The 14,686-nt window shown below is 40.5% G+C and overlaps 1 protein-coding gene across 6 annotated transcripts in view; it reads left to right on the top strand.

The window, feature by feature from the left end:
- nsd2 (nuclear receptor binding SET domain protein 2) overlaps nt 1–14,622 on the top strand; it is a 39,957-nt gene extending 25,335 nt beyond the window's left edge. For 5 of the 6 annotated variants that reach the window (XM_061894990.1, XM_061894994.1, XM_061894995.1 and 2 more), the window contains 9 exons: nt 5,953–6,109; nt 6,175–6,377; nt 8,188–8,291; nt 8,358–8,627; nt 8,688–8,804; nt 9,004–9,145; nt 10,958–11,070; nt 12,904–13,099; nt 13,166–14,622. In XM_061894990.1, coding sequence (XP_061750974.1) covers nt 5,953–6,109; nt 6,175–6,377; nt 8,188–8,291; nt 8,358–8,627; nt 8,688–8,804; nt 9,004–9,145; nt 10,958–11,070; nt 12,904–13,099; nt 13,166–13,440 — 1,577 coding nt within the window. In that variant the 3' untranslated portion in view covers nt 13,441–14,622. The remainder of the gene's footprint in view (nt 1–5,952; nt 6,110–6,174; nt 6,378–8,187; nt 8,292–8,357; nt 8,628–8,687; nt 8,805–9,003; nt 9,146–10,957; nt 11,071–12,903; nt 13,100–13,165) is intronic. The other variant, XM_061894993.1, reaches the window with a different exon arrangement.
- The last annotated feature ends 64 nt before the right edge of the window (nt 14,623–14,686 follow it).

The raw sequence follows: 14,686 nt of genomic DNA on the forward strand, positions 1-14,686 counted from the left end.
AATAATACATCAAATACCTTGCATCAAGTTCCATAATAAATAAATTAAAAGTGCCACTTTTTCATGTTTTGCTAAAATTTACCGCGCTCACACATCTGTTAAAACCTCATTGAGTTCGGGGCTGAGCTGCCTTGATGCGAGTGCTTCCCGGTGAATGACACAGTGTGTCCAATGCGCATTTGGCGCAACCCTCTTTATTAGAGCCTGCTGCCCGTTTCTTGACCCTGCCATGGTCTGTGCGCCATCAGAGCAAAAGCCCACACAGTTTTCCCATTTAAGGTTGTGTTCTTTGAGGAAATCGTCTATTATCTTGAACAGCTCATCAGCAGCGGCTCTATTTTTTATGTATTTCCAAAACAGTAAATCCTCGCACGGTGACTTGCCATTCACAAAGCGGACGTATGCGATGAACAGGCAGTCTTTATTGCTGTCAGTAGCTTCGTCCATTTGTAAAGCAAAACAACTTTATTTTAATTTTTCTACGACAGGGGGCAACCTTTACCACTCAAAGAGCCATTTTGACCCATTTCACAAATTAAAGAAAACAATGGGAGCCACAAAACTCTTTTGAAATTTAAAATGAAATAACACTGTCTAATCCCCCTCTGATCCCCACAATTTCCCCCTCTGTCTTCCTTTTTTTTCTCTTTCTATCCCTTGCTGCTCCAGCCTGGCTGCACCAAATGATAATATAAATAAATTTAGCAAAGTCAAATTCAAATAAGGCAACAAGAGAAGTATCTGCACTTCTCTTCTGTAAAGTAAATGTGAACAGCCAATATAGGCATCTACATCAACTATATGATTTGCCTGGGAAGCTGGACAGGACAAAACAATTACAAAATAAAATAAAATGAAAATAAAAAAAATGAAATAACACTGCATAAAAAGTTTTCTTTTTGCTTTGTGCTAAATATAAACAAACTATGATGGGTTACGTTTATGAAATCAATGAACGACTGCAGAAAAAATGAAATAAAATATCTGCATGCAACAAAACGTTTTAACTTTGAAAAAGACGTCGGGTTGAAGGTTAAGTAAAATACTTAATGTCTATTTAAGTCCTCCTTGTAGTAATGAAAAAAAAACCCGGCAAACTTAAATTATTCACTGGGAGAGAACCAAAATGCCGTAAAATGTCTATTTCACTGAACATTTAAAAAATGTGAATATATGCAAAATTATAGGAAATTAAAATATTTATCATACTTGGTCAATGGGATTTTTGCTCCTGAACCACAGAGCACAGCGTCTCCACATCGGGGCTGTATTACGTCACCTTTATCTTCACACAGGAATGTAAACTCTCATCTGTGAGGCGTGTGCCATGTTTGTTTTTAATAAAGTTCATGTTGGAGAACACCTGCTCACATGCATATGTGGATCCAAAGATCGACAGGACTCCAAGTGCATACTTTTTCATGTTCACATAAATGTCGGAGATAGCGTTCCAAGTTTCGAACACAAGTTTGTCTGGTTTGGGGAGGTTTTCAATATCACACTATCTGTGATTCTGAGCAAGAACGGCCTTCTGGTGTGAAACATCTTCAAGGTCCGCTGTCAGGCGCTTTAACTTGGACACCCATATGTCTCCGTCCTGCAGCAGCTGGCGGCTGCTGCAGGACGGAGGCGCGTGCGGCCGTGGGCGTGTCCCGATGTTTGACAAGCAGGATGACAAGCTGAGCTGGCCGTGACAAGCTGAGCCGCATCAGAGTGATCAAAGAGTCGCATGCAGATCCGGAGCCGCCGGTTGCCGACCCCTGGTCTAGGAGTTGTTCCTCAAGATCACTTGCAATGTCGCATATACGTCTCGCAACTGTGTCGTTTGACAGTGGGACAGCTTTTAATTTTGCTGCGCTTGTCTCGTCAAGCATGACTGACACCATGTCTACTGCAGCGGGGCGAATGCTGTTCAGCAATTGGGTTTTTTGCATTGAGCAATTCTGTATGCAACGCTATATGAAGCCAATTTATCAATTTTGTGTAATTGTGGTCCACACATTAGCCTGCTACCCATCCGCGCGAAAGTTTGTTCCGCTCAGCCCCGCCCCCACTGTGGCGTCTGTCAAACTTTCGCTGCTACCTAGAAATTTAAAGCCTACCGGAAAAATAAGTAATTTGCATTAATTTATATAGCGGATTTCACGACAGAATCACAAAATGATTTACAGTTTGTATAGAAAACGGGGTTGTAAAAAAAAAATAATCTAAGAATAAAAAAAACACAAAAAAAAAAACAAAGTGAAATTTCCTCCCGTTTCTCGCGCCCCACCTGTCATGTCGCTATTACCCACCAGTGGGGCGCGCCCCGCACTTTGAGAAACGCTGATTTACGTCATTAAGTCCTAAAAGCCGCAAGAGGGCGGGATATAACGCTTAAAATGGAGAATTGGGGCCCTCTAGGCATGTTGCTAACATCCCCTTTTAAAACCTTGAAGTGGATTAAATTATTTTAGTTATTTAAAACAAAAATCACAAAATTTGATTGTGAGTATAGGTTATTTTTGAGCACATTCCGCCATTATAATGATAACCGTGGCAGTTTTTGGTCACAATAACCATGTTATGAAATGTTCATATTGTTACATCTCTAGCAGGGCTGCCACTAACAATTATTTTGATAGTCAATTAGTCAACGATTACCTTGACAATTAGTCGATTAATTAGATAATCAAGCATACGCATATTTAATGGCTCTAATTTTTCCATCTAATTCTAAATGCAGCTTAAGTTACTTTAAGCATGTGCTTACGAACAAAGATGACTAATTCATTCATAAATATTCAGGGATGGGAATTTTCCGTGGATCCGCCAGGGGGGTTTTTGTCTCTGCGTTAGAGATGCGCGGAGAGTAGTGGTGTAATGTACGGTATTGAACCGTTTCGGTACGGGGGTTTCGGTTCGGAGCTGAACCGAATGTCACGGAGATATTAAGTAGCGCACCGCACGTTGTGTAAACAATGCACACCGAGGCAACATGAATTGATTTACGTGGACTTCTTAAACAAGTTGAACAACTTATTCGGTTGTTACCATTTAGTGGTCAATTGCACGGAATATGTACTGTACTGTGCAATCTACTAATAAAAGTTTCAATCAATCAAAAAAACAACAACACACGGCATGCTAGCAGTGATAAAGGTATAAGATAGACTGACCACACCTCCTCTTTTCACGGGATATGTTCTCTTTGCGGAGCTGTCCAGGTGGAGTTTCTTAAATGCCTCAAATGTCCGGCATTTTAAGTTAAGGGTTGCGTATATTTTCAATGTATGTTCAGGGGTAAGGAGGTTAAAAACAAAAAAAAAAGTGCTGCACGACAGCAACATTAGTGGGGGGGGGCACAGAGAGAGCGAGAGAGTTATGATAAATGCGCATGCGTCGCCAGGCTCTGCTTTTTAACCATAAATTTATCAGATTTGATTTTTTATTATCTATAGCAGTGGTGTCCAAAGTGTGCCCCGGAGGCTATTTGCGGCCCACAGCTAATGTTTTAAAGGCCCACGACACATTCTAAAAATACTATTAAAATAAACATAAACAAAAGTGAAATAAAAAAGCTTAAAGGGTAAATGTAATTTAGAAAAAGTTGCAACTTTGACTAATAAAACAAAGCTGTTTTTTTTTCTTTCAAACTGTCATTGCTCAAAACATAATATTGAATCAAAATCAATGTTATTATGAATTATTGACCTATCCAAGTTTCCGATTACTTCACATCCTGACGGAATAAATAAAGTACTATCTATCTATCTATCAAATATTCCACTAAGAAAAATGTTTTTGGTGGAAGATTTAGCCAATTTGTTAAATAAACAATCAAAAAATGTATATTTTGTTGTTTTCTTACTGTATCGAAAATGAACCGAACCGTAACCTCTGAACCAAGGTATGTACCGAACCGAAATTTTTGTTTACCCTTACACCCCTAGCGGATAGGCAATTATATCATCCACAACTGCATCATTAAAATCGTCATCCCCCCCACCATTCACCCAAACCAACATTTTATCAAAGCCACAACCGCCCGCCACCCGCCTGTTATATATCTAATATAGACGATGCAAGGCATTAGTGAGGTTAGAAAGTGTAACTCCCTCCAAATAGCACAGACACAATGGCTTTCTTGAACTGATTTATTTGAAGGCTTCCTTTCCCTTCAAATTCAATGTGAAAACTAACAAATAAAGCACGTTACAAACTTAAAAATAATAACATGCACAGCATGTGGATCAAACATTTTACCAAGTAAAATACCAACAAATGACAAACAAATACCTCGTTGGCCATACTGATTAACTTGTGGCAGTTTTAGCGCTCTAATTGAAGTAGCTTCCTTACATCCGTCGACAGACCAAACGAGACACTTCAAAATAAAAGTATGCCCACATACTGTTTCAAAGAGTGCTGCTTGTTTTTCGTATGTGGGTAACAACATTTAACTATTTATAAATGGTTGATGTATGTAGGCTAGTAAGGTAAAGTGTTGTACCTGACAAGTTTCGGCTACCTTGCTTCTGCAGCCTTCATCAGAGGTGTCACGTGATGTTAGCGTGACGTTGTCTGTGACGTGTTGTATGGATTGTACCATCAAGTGTTGTCAGGTACAACACTTTACCTACTAGCCTATATAAATCAATCATTTATAAATACACGTCAGTGGGCTAAATGAACCTCTTCAACATAACATTTAACTATGTATGTATATTTCCAAATGGTTCAACCGCCACCCGCCCGAATCTATTTAAAATCTATTTTTTCGTCATGTCACCCTCCCGACCCGCGTCCGCGGATGAGACTGCAAACCGCACATCTCTTCTCTGCGTTGACCTAGTTATCAGTACAATCTAAAGAATTCCAAATAATCCAAAAGTGTGCAAGAATTTAATATATGTGTAAACTTGTATACATAAATTTCATCACATGATACATTTTTATGAAAATATTTGCTAATAAATGTGAAATTTTGGTCAGGAGACTATTGTTAGATTTTGACTCAAAATAGCAGGAAATGTATCCTAAGCTAACATAGATTTCTAAAGTTTTATGGGGGACCATGCCCCCAGACCCCGCTAGCTGGCGAGTGCCCTGTGTGCACTCGGGTGCGGCCTTCCGCAAAGCGGTGTTTTAGGATTACAAAATTTTCAGCTGATTTTGTAAATCTTCATTCTCATCCCTGAATATTTATTTATACTTTAACTGTGCTGCTTATTCAGCTGTTAAAAAAAATGTAGATGACTATTTAAATGTTGTCCATTTTAATTAAAGGAAAGGCAAAGTGCTAAAAGAAACAATTAACCTTGTTTATGAATTAAAGATAACTGTTAAAATAGCAGCAATGAAAACAAAACAAAATTTAACTTCCTCAAAAAGAAAAGCATTTAGTGATGTTTAAAAAGCTGCACATTGATATAGGGACTATTGATTAACCTGTGGCAGTTTTAGCGCTCTAATTGAACCAATGTGTAGAAGTCTATCTTGAATTGATGTAGACAAAGTTTAGCTGGCTGACATTGGCTAAAGTGATAGATTCAAGTTATTTTTCACACAACTTCATCTCACCCTTGTTAGCAAGCAAGGTAGAAGACATGTCACTGCTTCAAATGCTGCCGTATCACAGATGTACTGCCATTAAAAACGTCTGTTTTGCAAAATGAGCGAGATATTCATGTTTTTAACATGAATAAGAGGAAATATCCTCACGCTTTACATGTTATCACTGACCATGTTTTTGCCAGTGACCCACTTCCGCCTGTAAATACGAGTGACGGCTATTGTCGACAAATAGAATTGTCGACTAATCATTGCAGACCTGATTTCAAATCGTACAGTATGAAAAAAGTTTGAACATTTTTGCTGAGACTGAATCGTACAGAAAGTCGGCCATACAAAAACCGAGTTAGCGCTGTATTGAAAAAGTAAAAGTACAATAGTGTTTTGTTTGGGGTGCAGGAGGGCAGCTGCTGTGCTGTGAGTCTTGTCCCGCCGCTTTCCACCCTGACTGCCTGAACATTGCCATGCCTGATGGGAGCTGGTTCTGCAACGACTGCCGGGCTGGCAAGAAGCCCAAATACAGAGACATCATCTGGGTCAAACTGGGAACTTACAGGTCAGACGCGCACACAAAAATTTCAGTGCTGAACGTTCCCACTCTGGTGTCCTTGTCCTCCTCAGATGGTGGCCTGCGGAGATCCAGCATCCCAGAAACATCCCCACCAACATCCAGCACCTTCGCCACGAGATCGGAGAGTTCCCCGTCTTCTTCTTTGGCTCGAAAGACTACTTTTGGACCCATCAGGGACGAGTGTTTCCCTATATGGAGGGCGACAGAGGCAGCAAGTACCAGAGGACCGGCATCGGGAAAGTCTTTAAGACTGGTAAAGATCTAGTCGCCCAGCGGGAATCCATCTAATCCTGTGCCAATGCTCTGGTTAAGGGCTATTCAACTAAATGGGTCTCGTAAAAGGGGCCCTATTATACTTCTCTTTGGCCCTTTTGTCTGTAATCTATAAGCTCCACATGATGACCTCCTTCCGGTCTGGGACTCTTAACATTTTCACAAGTATTTCATCCAACGCTACCCTTTCTTGTTGTCCCTGGAAGTACTGGTCCATCGGAACCTCAACCTACAAGCACATTGCGTTCCACCACTCAGCTTGTAACTCAAAACACTCGTATCTCCAAGCAGCCTTGGCCAATGAAATCAATTTAATTTGTGTCTGACCCTTCCAAAATACCACATTTGAAGTTGCAACTTGCCTTTTAAAAAAAAAAGATATTGCACGCAAACCATTACAATAGCATGTACTACAAACGTTTAATATTCTACAGAGCAGTGGTTCTCAAAATGTGGTATGCCAAATAATCACTCAATTAAATCTTCAACCAGTGTTACGGAATAAACTTTGTGTAACGTTACAGTGACCAAAATTACTAAATTTACTTATTAAATAATACCCCTGCCATGTTTTTAATGAATACTGTAGCCTACTCTGCTACTTTATTTTAATTATTATTATTATTATCATTAGGGTGGTACTTGGGGAACCAAGTGTTTTCTGAGGTGGTACCATGGTACTTGTTGAAAAACAAAAGATTTCGTGATATTAAGAAAATCTCGATCCAACCACTGTAGTATCGACAATAGACTGATAATTTACTTGGTATATTAATTTTTTGGGCACCACTTGATTCCTTTCGATTCTTGGCAGTAATAATTTGATTCGGAATGGATTCTCGATTTGAAATTGGGTGCCAGTTCTATGATTTACATTCAGCTGTGATCAATGTCTTTATTATTTAAAAAAAAACTGGTTTTGGTTGATGAAGATTTTACCCAAACATTAACTAAAGTGGACAGATTTTTGGAAAAAATTATAATTGAAAACGATTTTTTTTTTCATTGTTAAAGAATCGTTACATATTAGAATCACGTTTAAGTTGAAACATTTATTTTTTTTGACACTCCTAAGTGTTACTGCCTTTCTTGAACGTACGTTCAAGAGCTCGAGCTTAGCAGTTAGCCGTTAGCAAATGTGTAGTGTGGTATGTTTTTAGTTATTACTCGTTATCTGTAAGAAGTATTAATTTGCCGCCATGATTGCTGATTTAGAAGCGACTTTGCTGCACTCTCAAGGAAGCGGTTAGTGAGAACGCCACAGTGCACTGAAGGCGCGTTCGGTCGCTTTTCTCTGTCAAATTTGCGTGACACAAAATGTGTCTTCAACATCGCAATATAAAGATAACATTAAAAGCTGGGTTTGTCGAATCAGGACTCAGCTGCAGCTTCCCAGTAGTTTTATGGATAAATGTTGTCGTTTGACCGTACGTGGCTGCATGCCGCTGAGGCTAGCTGCAGCTTGCTGGGTAGGCTACTAACATATCGGGACATTCTTCGAACAGTTTGTTTTCTCCGATTTAGTCGTCCACTTTCTTAGTTCCGATGGTTGGACGGCAGGATTGTGTCGATCTCTGAGCGGTGCTCAAACGTGCACGTCAACAGTGTAACCCAAACTTAAGTTAGTTTTATGTGGGCACGTGGCAGGGTCTAACAATATTTGCACTCTTTATTGCTCAAAGAAAGACCACTAGTATATCGGAAAGTACTCGGAAGTGAAGTTACACCTAAGTTGTAGTTTGGAAAAGCATTAGTTTTGGATCAAATGTTTCTTGGTTTGTTTTCCTCAGCTCTGATGGAGGCTGAAGCTCAATTCAAGAGTATGAAAATGAAGCTTGAGGCCAAGGAAGCGCAGGCCCAAAACCGCAAACCGCCGCCGTACAAGTCCATCAAGGTGTGACGTGGGAGAGACACGCTCTCTTTGCTGCCGAACTGCTCCTCACTGCGTGTCCTCTCTCAGGTCAACAAACCCGTGGGCAAGGTCCAGGTCTACGCCGCCGACATCGCCGAGATCCCCAAGTGTAACTGCAAGCCGTCGGTGGACCGGCCCTGCGGCTTCGAGTCCGAGTGTTTGAACCGCATGCTGCAGTACGAGTGCCACCCCCAGGTGTGTCCAAGCGGGCAGCGCTGCTGTAACCAGGACTTTACCAAACGCCGCTACCCCGAGACCAAGATCATCAAGACCCCTGGCAAGGGCTGGGGCTTGATCTCACTGCGGGACATCAAGAAGGTGAGCAGAGAAGCGGAGCGGCGGCATCGCCGTTGTCTTAACGCGGCGTCTGTCCCACAGGGCGAGTTTGTCAACGAGTACATCGGCGAGCTGGTAGACGAGGACGAATGCAGGGCGAGGATCAAGTACGCGCACGAGAACAACATCACGGACTTCTACATGCTCACCATCGACAAGGTCTGTGGTCGTTTGACGCCGTGCTCCTCGGTGCATTCAGGCGCCGCGTGCTCAGCAGCGCCTCCCCGCTGGGAGCGACATGACTGGTACTGCATTGGGGGCGTTGCAGGACAGTGCACTGCAGCGTCACAGTCGGCAGTACAACAAACGTACACCGCCGTCACCGCAGGACATTAACGCTTCGTCTTCTTCCTCAAAGGACCGAATCATCGACGCCGGTCCGAAAGGAAACTTCTCTCGCTTCATGAACCACAGCTGTCAGCCGAACTGCGAGACGCAGAAGTGGACCGTCAACGGAGACACGCGGGTCGGCTTGTTCGCCGTCTGCGACATCCCATCAGGTCTTTGTACTCAAAATCTAAATCATATCATCCTGCAGACGATTGAGCTTTTAATACTATGGTGAAAATGCATGTTGATGACACTCTAGCCGGTCACACAAATTTGACGGAGACAAGCAAACAATGCGTCCTCAGCGCACTGTAGCGTTCTCACTAGCCGCTCCCTCTAGAGTGCGCAAAGCCTTTTTTTAAATCAGCAATCATGTTCGCAAATAAATACTTCTTCTTTCAGACGACATAAACTAGCTAAACATGCTGCACCACATACCGTAGGAGGAAATGCTAACCAATAATTGCTACGCTATAGCTCTTGAACGTAGGTGGGCAGAGTGATACAAATATGGACAGTAATGATACCAAGACAATCTTTAGTATATGGTCGATACTACAGTGGTAAGATCGATATTTTTTTATCATCACAAAATCTTTAGTCGTTATTCTTTACAATCTCTGGACTTTAAGGGCAAATACCAAATGATTTAAATCAGAGCCATTAGTAGGAAACATTTAATTGATATTTTTGCATTCTGTTTTGACTGATTATAATTGTGATCAAACATTCAATCGTTCAAAGATGTCCAACATTTGAAGTGTCAGCATGGATATCACCAACACTGTCACTACTCTGTATCGGATTGATGCCCACATGTGTAGCATCAGCCTAAACTAATGTAGTGTCATAACGAGAAGAATAAGTGAGAATTACATTTGAACAGAATTGTAGGTAGAAAGTAAGCAGATAGGAACAAGTAGAAGAATGATAGAAAATGATACAACCACATTGAATGTAATGTGTAGAAATTAGGGAAATTACTACAAAAGTACACTTCATTCACTCACCGTGTTGCAAAAAAGGTCAGTTAGCATCAATCAATCAATCAATGTTTATTTATATAGCCCTAAATCACAAATGTCTCAAAGGACTGTACAAACCATTACGACTACGACATCCTCGGAAGAACCCACAACAATAGAATAATTTTGTAGAATAATACAAAATGTTGCATATAGAGAACACTCAAACCCTTCATATATGGAATCTAAAATATTGACATTTGAATGCTATAGTGAATTTGCAAATAGCTAAAATGATATACAAAGCAAAATATAACTTGCTAGCCAATAATTTTCAACACTTCTTCTTAACAAAATCTAACTTAAAACACTTGTACACACGTACAACACTTAAGGCCTTTAGCATGTCAGTATGTGGAATTAAATGATTGCTTGGATTCATGAACAATGTCCTGATATGATCCACTTTTAAAAAGTCTTCAAACTACACATCTTCACAAAGAAGAAGAATCCAAATAGACATTTTAAATCTTATTAAAAAAGTACATATTTATTATACACTTTGAACCATAATTATTTATGACAACCTTAATTATTGCCTATTTATGTATTTAGTCGTTCTTCATTTACTCATGCATTTCTTCAGTTGTCTTAAACTGAGTACAAATAAAACTGGGTTAGGTTTAAGTAAGCTCTGCTTCTTCTTACTCCTTTTCGGACATGTAATAAGAATTTGTGAAGTATGACTTTGTAATAATAGTGTGGATGTTGAAGATGAACAGACCATTCCCAAATGGGAATGTTTCTAAAATCGTTTACATACCAAATACTATTTATCGTGGTTTACATCGCCTGGGAGGAACTATCTGGGGAGAGGGAAGTTTGGGCTTAGGCTGCTGCTCCCGCCACCCGGCCTCGGATAAGCAGAAGAAGACAGATAGATGTATTGTTCAAATATACGTTGTGTTGTAGATTTTGCCAAGTGATTCCACCAGCAAACAAATGTTCTTGTGGCAGGAACCGAGCTGACCTTCAACTACAACTTGGACTGTCTGGGCAACGAGAAGACGGTGTGTCGCTGCGGCGCTCCCAACTGCAGCGGCTTCCTGGGAGATCGACCCAAGGTAAAGGTAAAAAAGCCCATCAAAATACTGCGGCCTACTTTTTGTCAGTGTCATTTAAGATGCAGTTATTACGTTTGTGAAAACATGAAAATACAAAACTCGCCTGAAAGAATCTATGGTGAGTAAATAGTTGATTGAAATAAAAGTAAGACATTATCCGACAAATATCTTCCAAATTGATCGCTGCGCACTTTTTTTACTCGCCGACTTCCTCTTCCTGGTCGAGTCGGGCCAATCACGGCGTTTACCCACATTGTCCGTCACTTCCTACGCTAATTTGACGAAGGAATGGTCTCACCTCATTCTAACGTGCTTCTTTGTTTAACGACACCTTTTTTACATCGTCAAGAGAGTTGTGACATTTTTGAAGAGAAACGCTCAGACCCAAAATATTTTGTAGTGAAGAGCTTCACCTTCAAAATTCATCAGTTTTTGTATTATCAGTCACAGTGAATGAATAATACAGTTTGTGTAAGTCAATTATTTTTTTAAATGCTGCACACCTACATTCATAAAAAGCATCGGATAGATTATGAGAATATTAAGGCTTTTAAAAAGTATTACAAGGCATTAAAAAGGATTAAAAGGCCTTAAAAGGATGTCCAGAGGCATGACAAATGTCATTCAATATAACAAAACATACAACAGAGTCATTACAAATGTCATTAAATACAACAAAACAAACCAGCTCACACAGTTTTTTCTAATTGGGGGTAAACTGCACTTCAAGATGTTTAATATTCAGTGAAGTGCAGTTTTTGCTAACAAATATTGACATTTCATTTTGATATTTTTTAATTTTTAAAATAATGCACCTTCCAATGACAAAAGTACTACAGTAATGAAAAATACCTTTTAAGTGTCATTATTGGTTGTTATTATTATGTTAAAATGGCCTCCGTGCTTAATATTGGGAACAGTTAATGTTCAACATTATAGTCAAATGGTGAGGGGATCATTTGTATCTTCATTGTAAATGCTTTTTTTTTTGTTTTTAACACAAATGTATTACTTTTTGTATTATATTAAATATATTATTTTATAAAAAAATCAGTGTTTAAAAATGTGTTTTAAAATATTCAGTGTTAAAAAACTTTTTTTTATACCCTACATGTTTATACAGTGTATTAAAATTCAGTGTATTAAAAAAATCAGTGTTAAAAAAATTAAGTGTATAAAAACTGAGCGTTAAAATATTTAGTGTATAAACATTTGCTGCTTCCTACTTCCAGTAAATTAAGACTGAAGCAATCGATCCCATCTTGGAACCAAAAATTTTTTTTAATACACTGAAATTGTATACCATTCCTTTTTTTTTTTTAAACATAAGTGTTTTGTAAACTGATTATTTTCCTGTGCACATAAAAATCATAAAATAAAAAGCCTGCCGACTTTGCAGAATTCACTTTCCACAAGGATGGAAACACTAAGTGTTTTGAAACGGAACGAAAAAGAAGTGGGGGTAACCAGATTAATTTCTTAACCAATTAATAATCCTGATTAATTTGAAAATACATTTGTGGTTAGTGTCTGCCCTGAGATCGGTAGTTTCTGAGTTTAAACCCTGGCCGAGTCTTACCAAAGACTATAAAAATGGGACTACTGCATGGCACTCAGCATCAAGGGTTGTAATTGGGGGTTAAATTACCAAAATTCTTCCCGGGATGGGTCAAATGCAGAGGAAAAATTTCACCACACCTAGTGTGTGTGTGACAATCATTGCTACTTAAACTTTAACACTGATGCCGCCTGCTGCGCCTTCTTATTCTCTGGCAGATTGCTTATGTTGTGTTTATTAACGAGGGCTAACGTGTTTGTGGCGTCACCTCACCTCCACAGAACTCCAGCGGCGCCGCGGCCGACCCCAAAGGCAAGAGGCTGAAGCGCAAGTGCAGAAAGAGGCGAGCGGAGGGCAAGAAGTCGGACGACGAGTGTTTCCGCTGCGGCGACGGAGGCCAGCTGGTGATTTGCGGCAAGAAGACGTGCACCAAGGCGTTCCACCTGTCCTGCCTCAACCTCTCCAAGAGGCCCTTTGGTGAGCTCCCTAACGCGCCGTCTTTAACTGCAAGCGGCACGTCTGACCTTCTCCCTGCTATCGCAGGTCGCTGGGATTGCCCGTGGCATCACTGCGACGTCTGTGGCAAGAACTCTGATGCCTTCTGCCAGCTGTGCCCCAACTCTTTCTGCAAGGCCCACCAGGAGGGGGCACTACGCCCGTGTCCGCCAACGGGCCAACTGTGCTGCATGGAGCACGACGAGCAAGAGGCACGCCTCAAGCTGGACCAGGCCGCCGCCACCCTGTCTGCCAAGGCCGGCAGGGCGTGCGGCGGCGAGGCAAAGGGCAAGCGTTCCAGGAGGAAAGCGGCTGAAGCCTAAGTGACCTTCCAGAAAACTCCATGGAATGAAAAAAAGTCTTCGTCCAACTTCTTCTTTTTCTTCCTGCACTGACCTAACTTCCTGTGGCGACGCTGCACAGACAACAAACTTCCACCAAAATGCCTTTTTTTTTTTTAAACGTCATAAAGTCAAGGTGCTGCCATCTTGGATCAGGCCCCGCCCCTTCTTCCTTTAGCACACTTTCAAAGCGTGTTATTTATGTGCAGAATCGTCATGATTCATAACCTGCTGTTGAAAGTGCATCCGTGCTGCTATGACAAGAAATACCCAACCAGGAAGTCTAGTCAGATAAAAGACCAAAACTTCTCCAACACGTTGCCAAATGTATTTTATTAACTCTAATATATAGTAAATGTGTTTTGGTGTAGCTTGCATCCCATGCTTTTTACATGTTAGGTTCTGAAATGGAGGGATGGGTTTTGTTGTGCTAGGTTTTATTTGAGGCAATAGCTGGTAATATTGGGAAAGGGGCGGGGCTGCCCTGTGACGAAACACTAATGGGATGTTCAAGGGCTCAACCGTGAAATGTTTGTTCCATATTCAGAAGTCTTTTTCAAACGACACCGAGCTCTCAGACATTTTTAAACAGCATCTTCCGTTTGATTTTTATCGTGGAGATGTGACTTCTGATTTATTTTGTGACATCACCGTAGTCACATAAAAAAACTAGCTTTTTAAATTCAAAATCATTGGGTTGTTCAGCACCCCCCGCGACCCCGAAAGAGACACGCGGTAGGAAAATGGATGGATTAATTGGTTGTTCTCTTCCAAAGTCAGCTTTTTGTTGTAGGACTAGCATCAAATGAACATTATCCCATTTTTCCCAGGGTGTGAACGCGTCATCGTGCTGCGCAAAGCTTTGTTTTGCTAGCTAGCTAACGATCGTCACGCGGACTAACCTACTCTGTAATGGATGCTATGAATTTCTACTGTCCCGTGAAGCAGAGACTAAATGTGTACATAATGTATAAGTGCTCATAGCGTTGCATCTATTGTAAATAGACATTTCTTCCTCTTTTGTATTCAATCTTGTCATTTGATACCAACAAAATGCCATAGAACTGTAGGTGAATAGGTTGTCACTATACTAGAGACTATTTAGGATCATGACAAATGTTTGCCAGCTTGTAATTATACAATAAAGTCCTAATATTAACTCTGGCTCACATTGTCCAAATTTCTGTTCTTGTCAAACTTTGGCAATGTTGCTGGATGGAAATAGTAT

This window comes from Nerophis ophidion, linkage group LG03, assembly GCF_033978795.1.
Source record: "Nerophis ophidion isolate RoL-2023_Sa linkage group LG03, RoL_Noph_v1.0, whole genome shotgun sequence".
In the NCBI taxonomy this organism is placed as follows: Eukaryota; Metazoa; Chordata; class Actinopteri; order Syngnathiformes; family Syngnathidae; genus Nerophis; species Nerophis ophidion.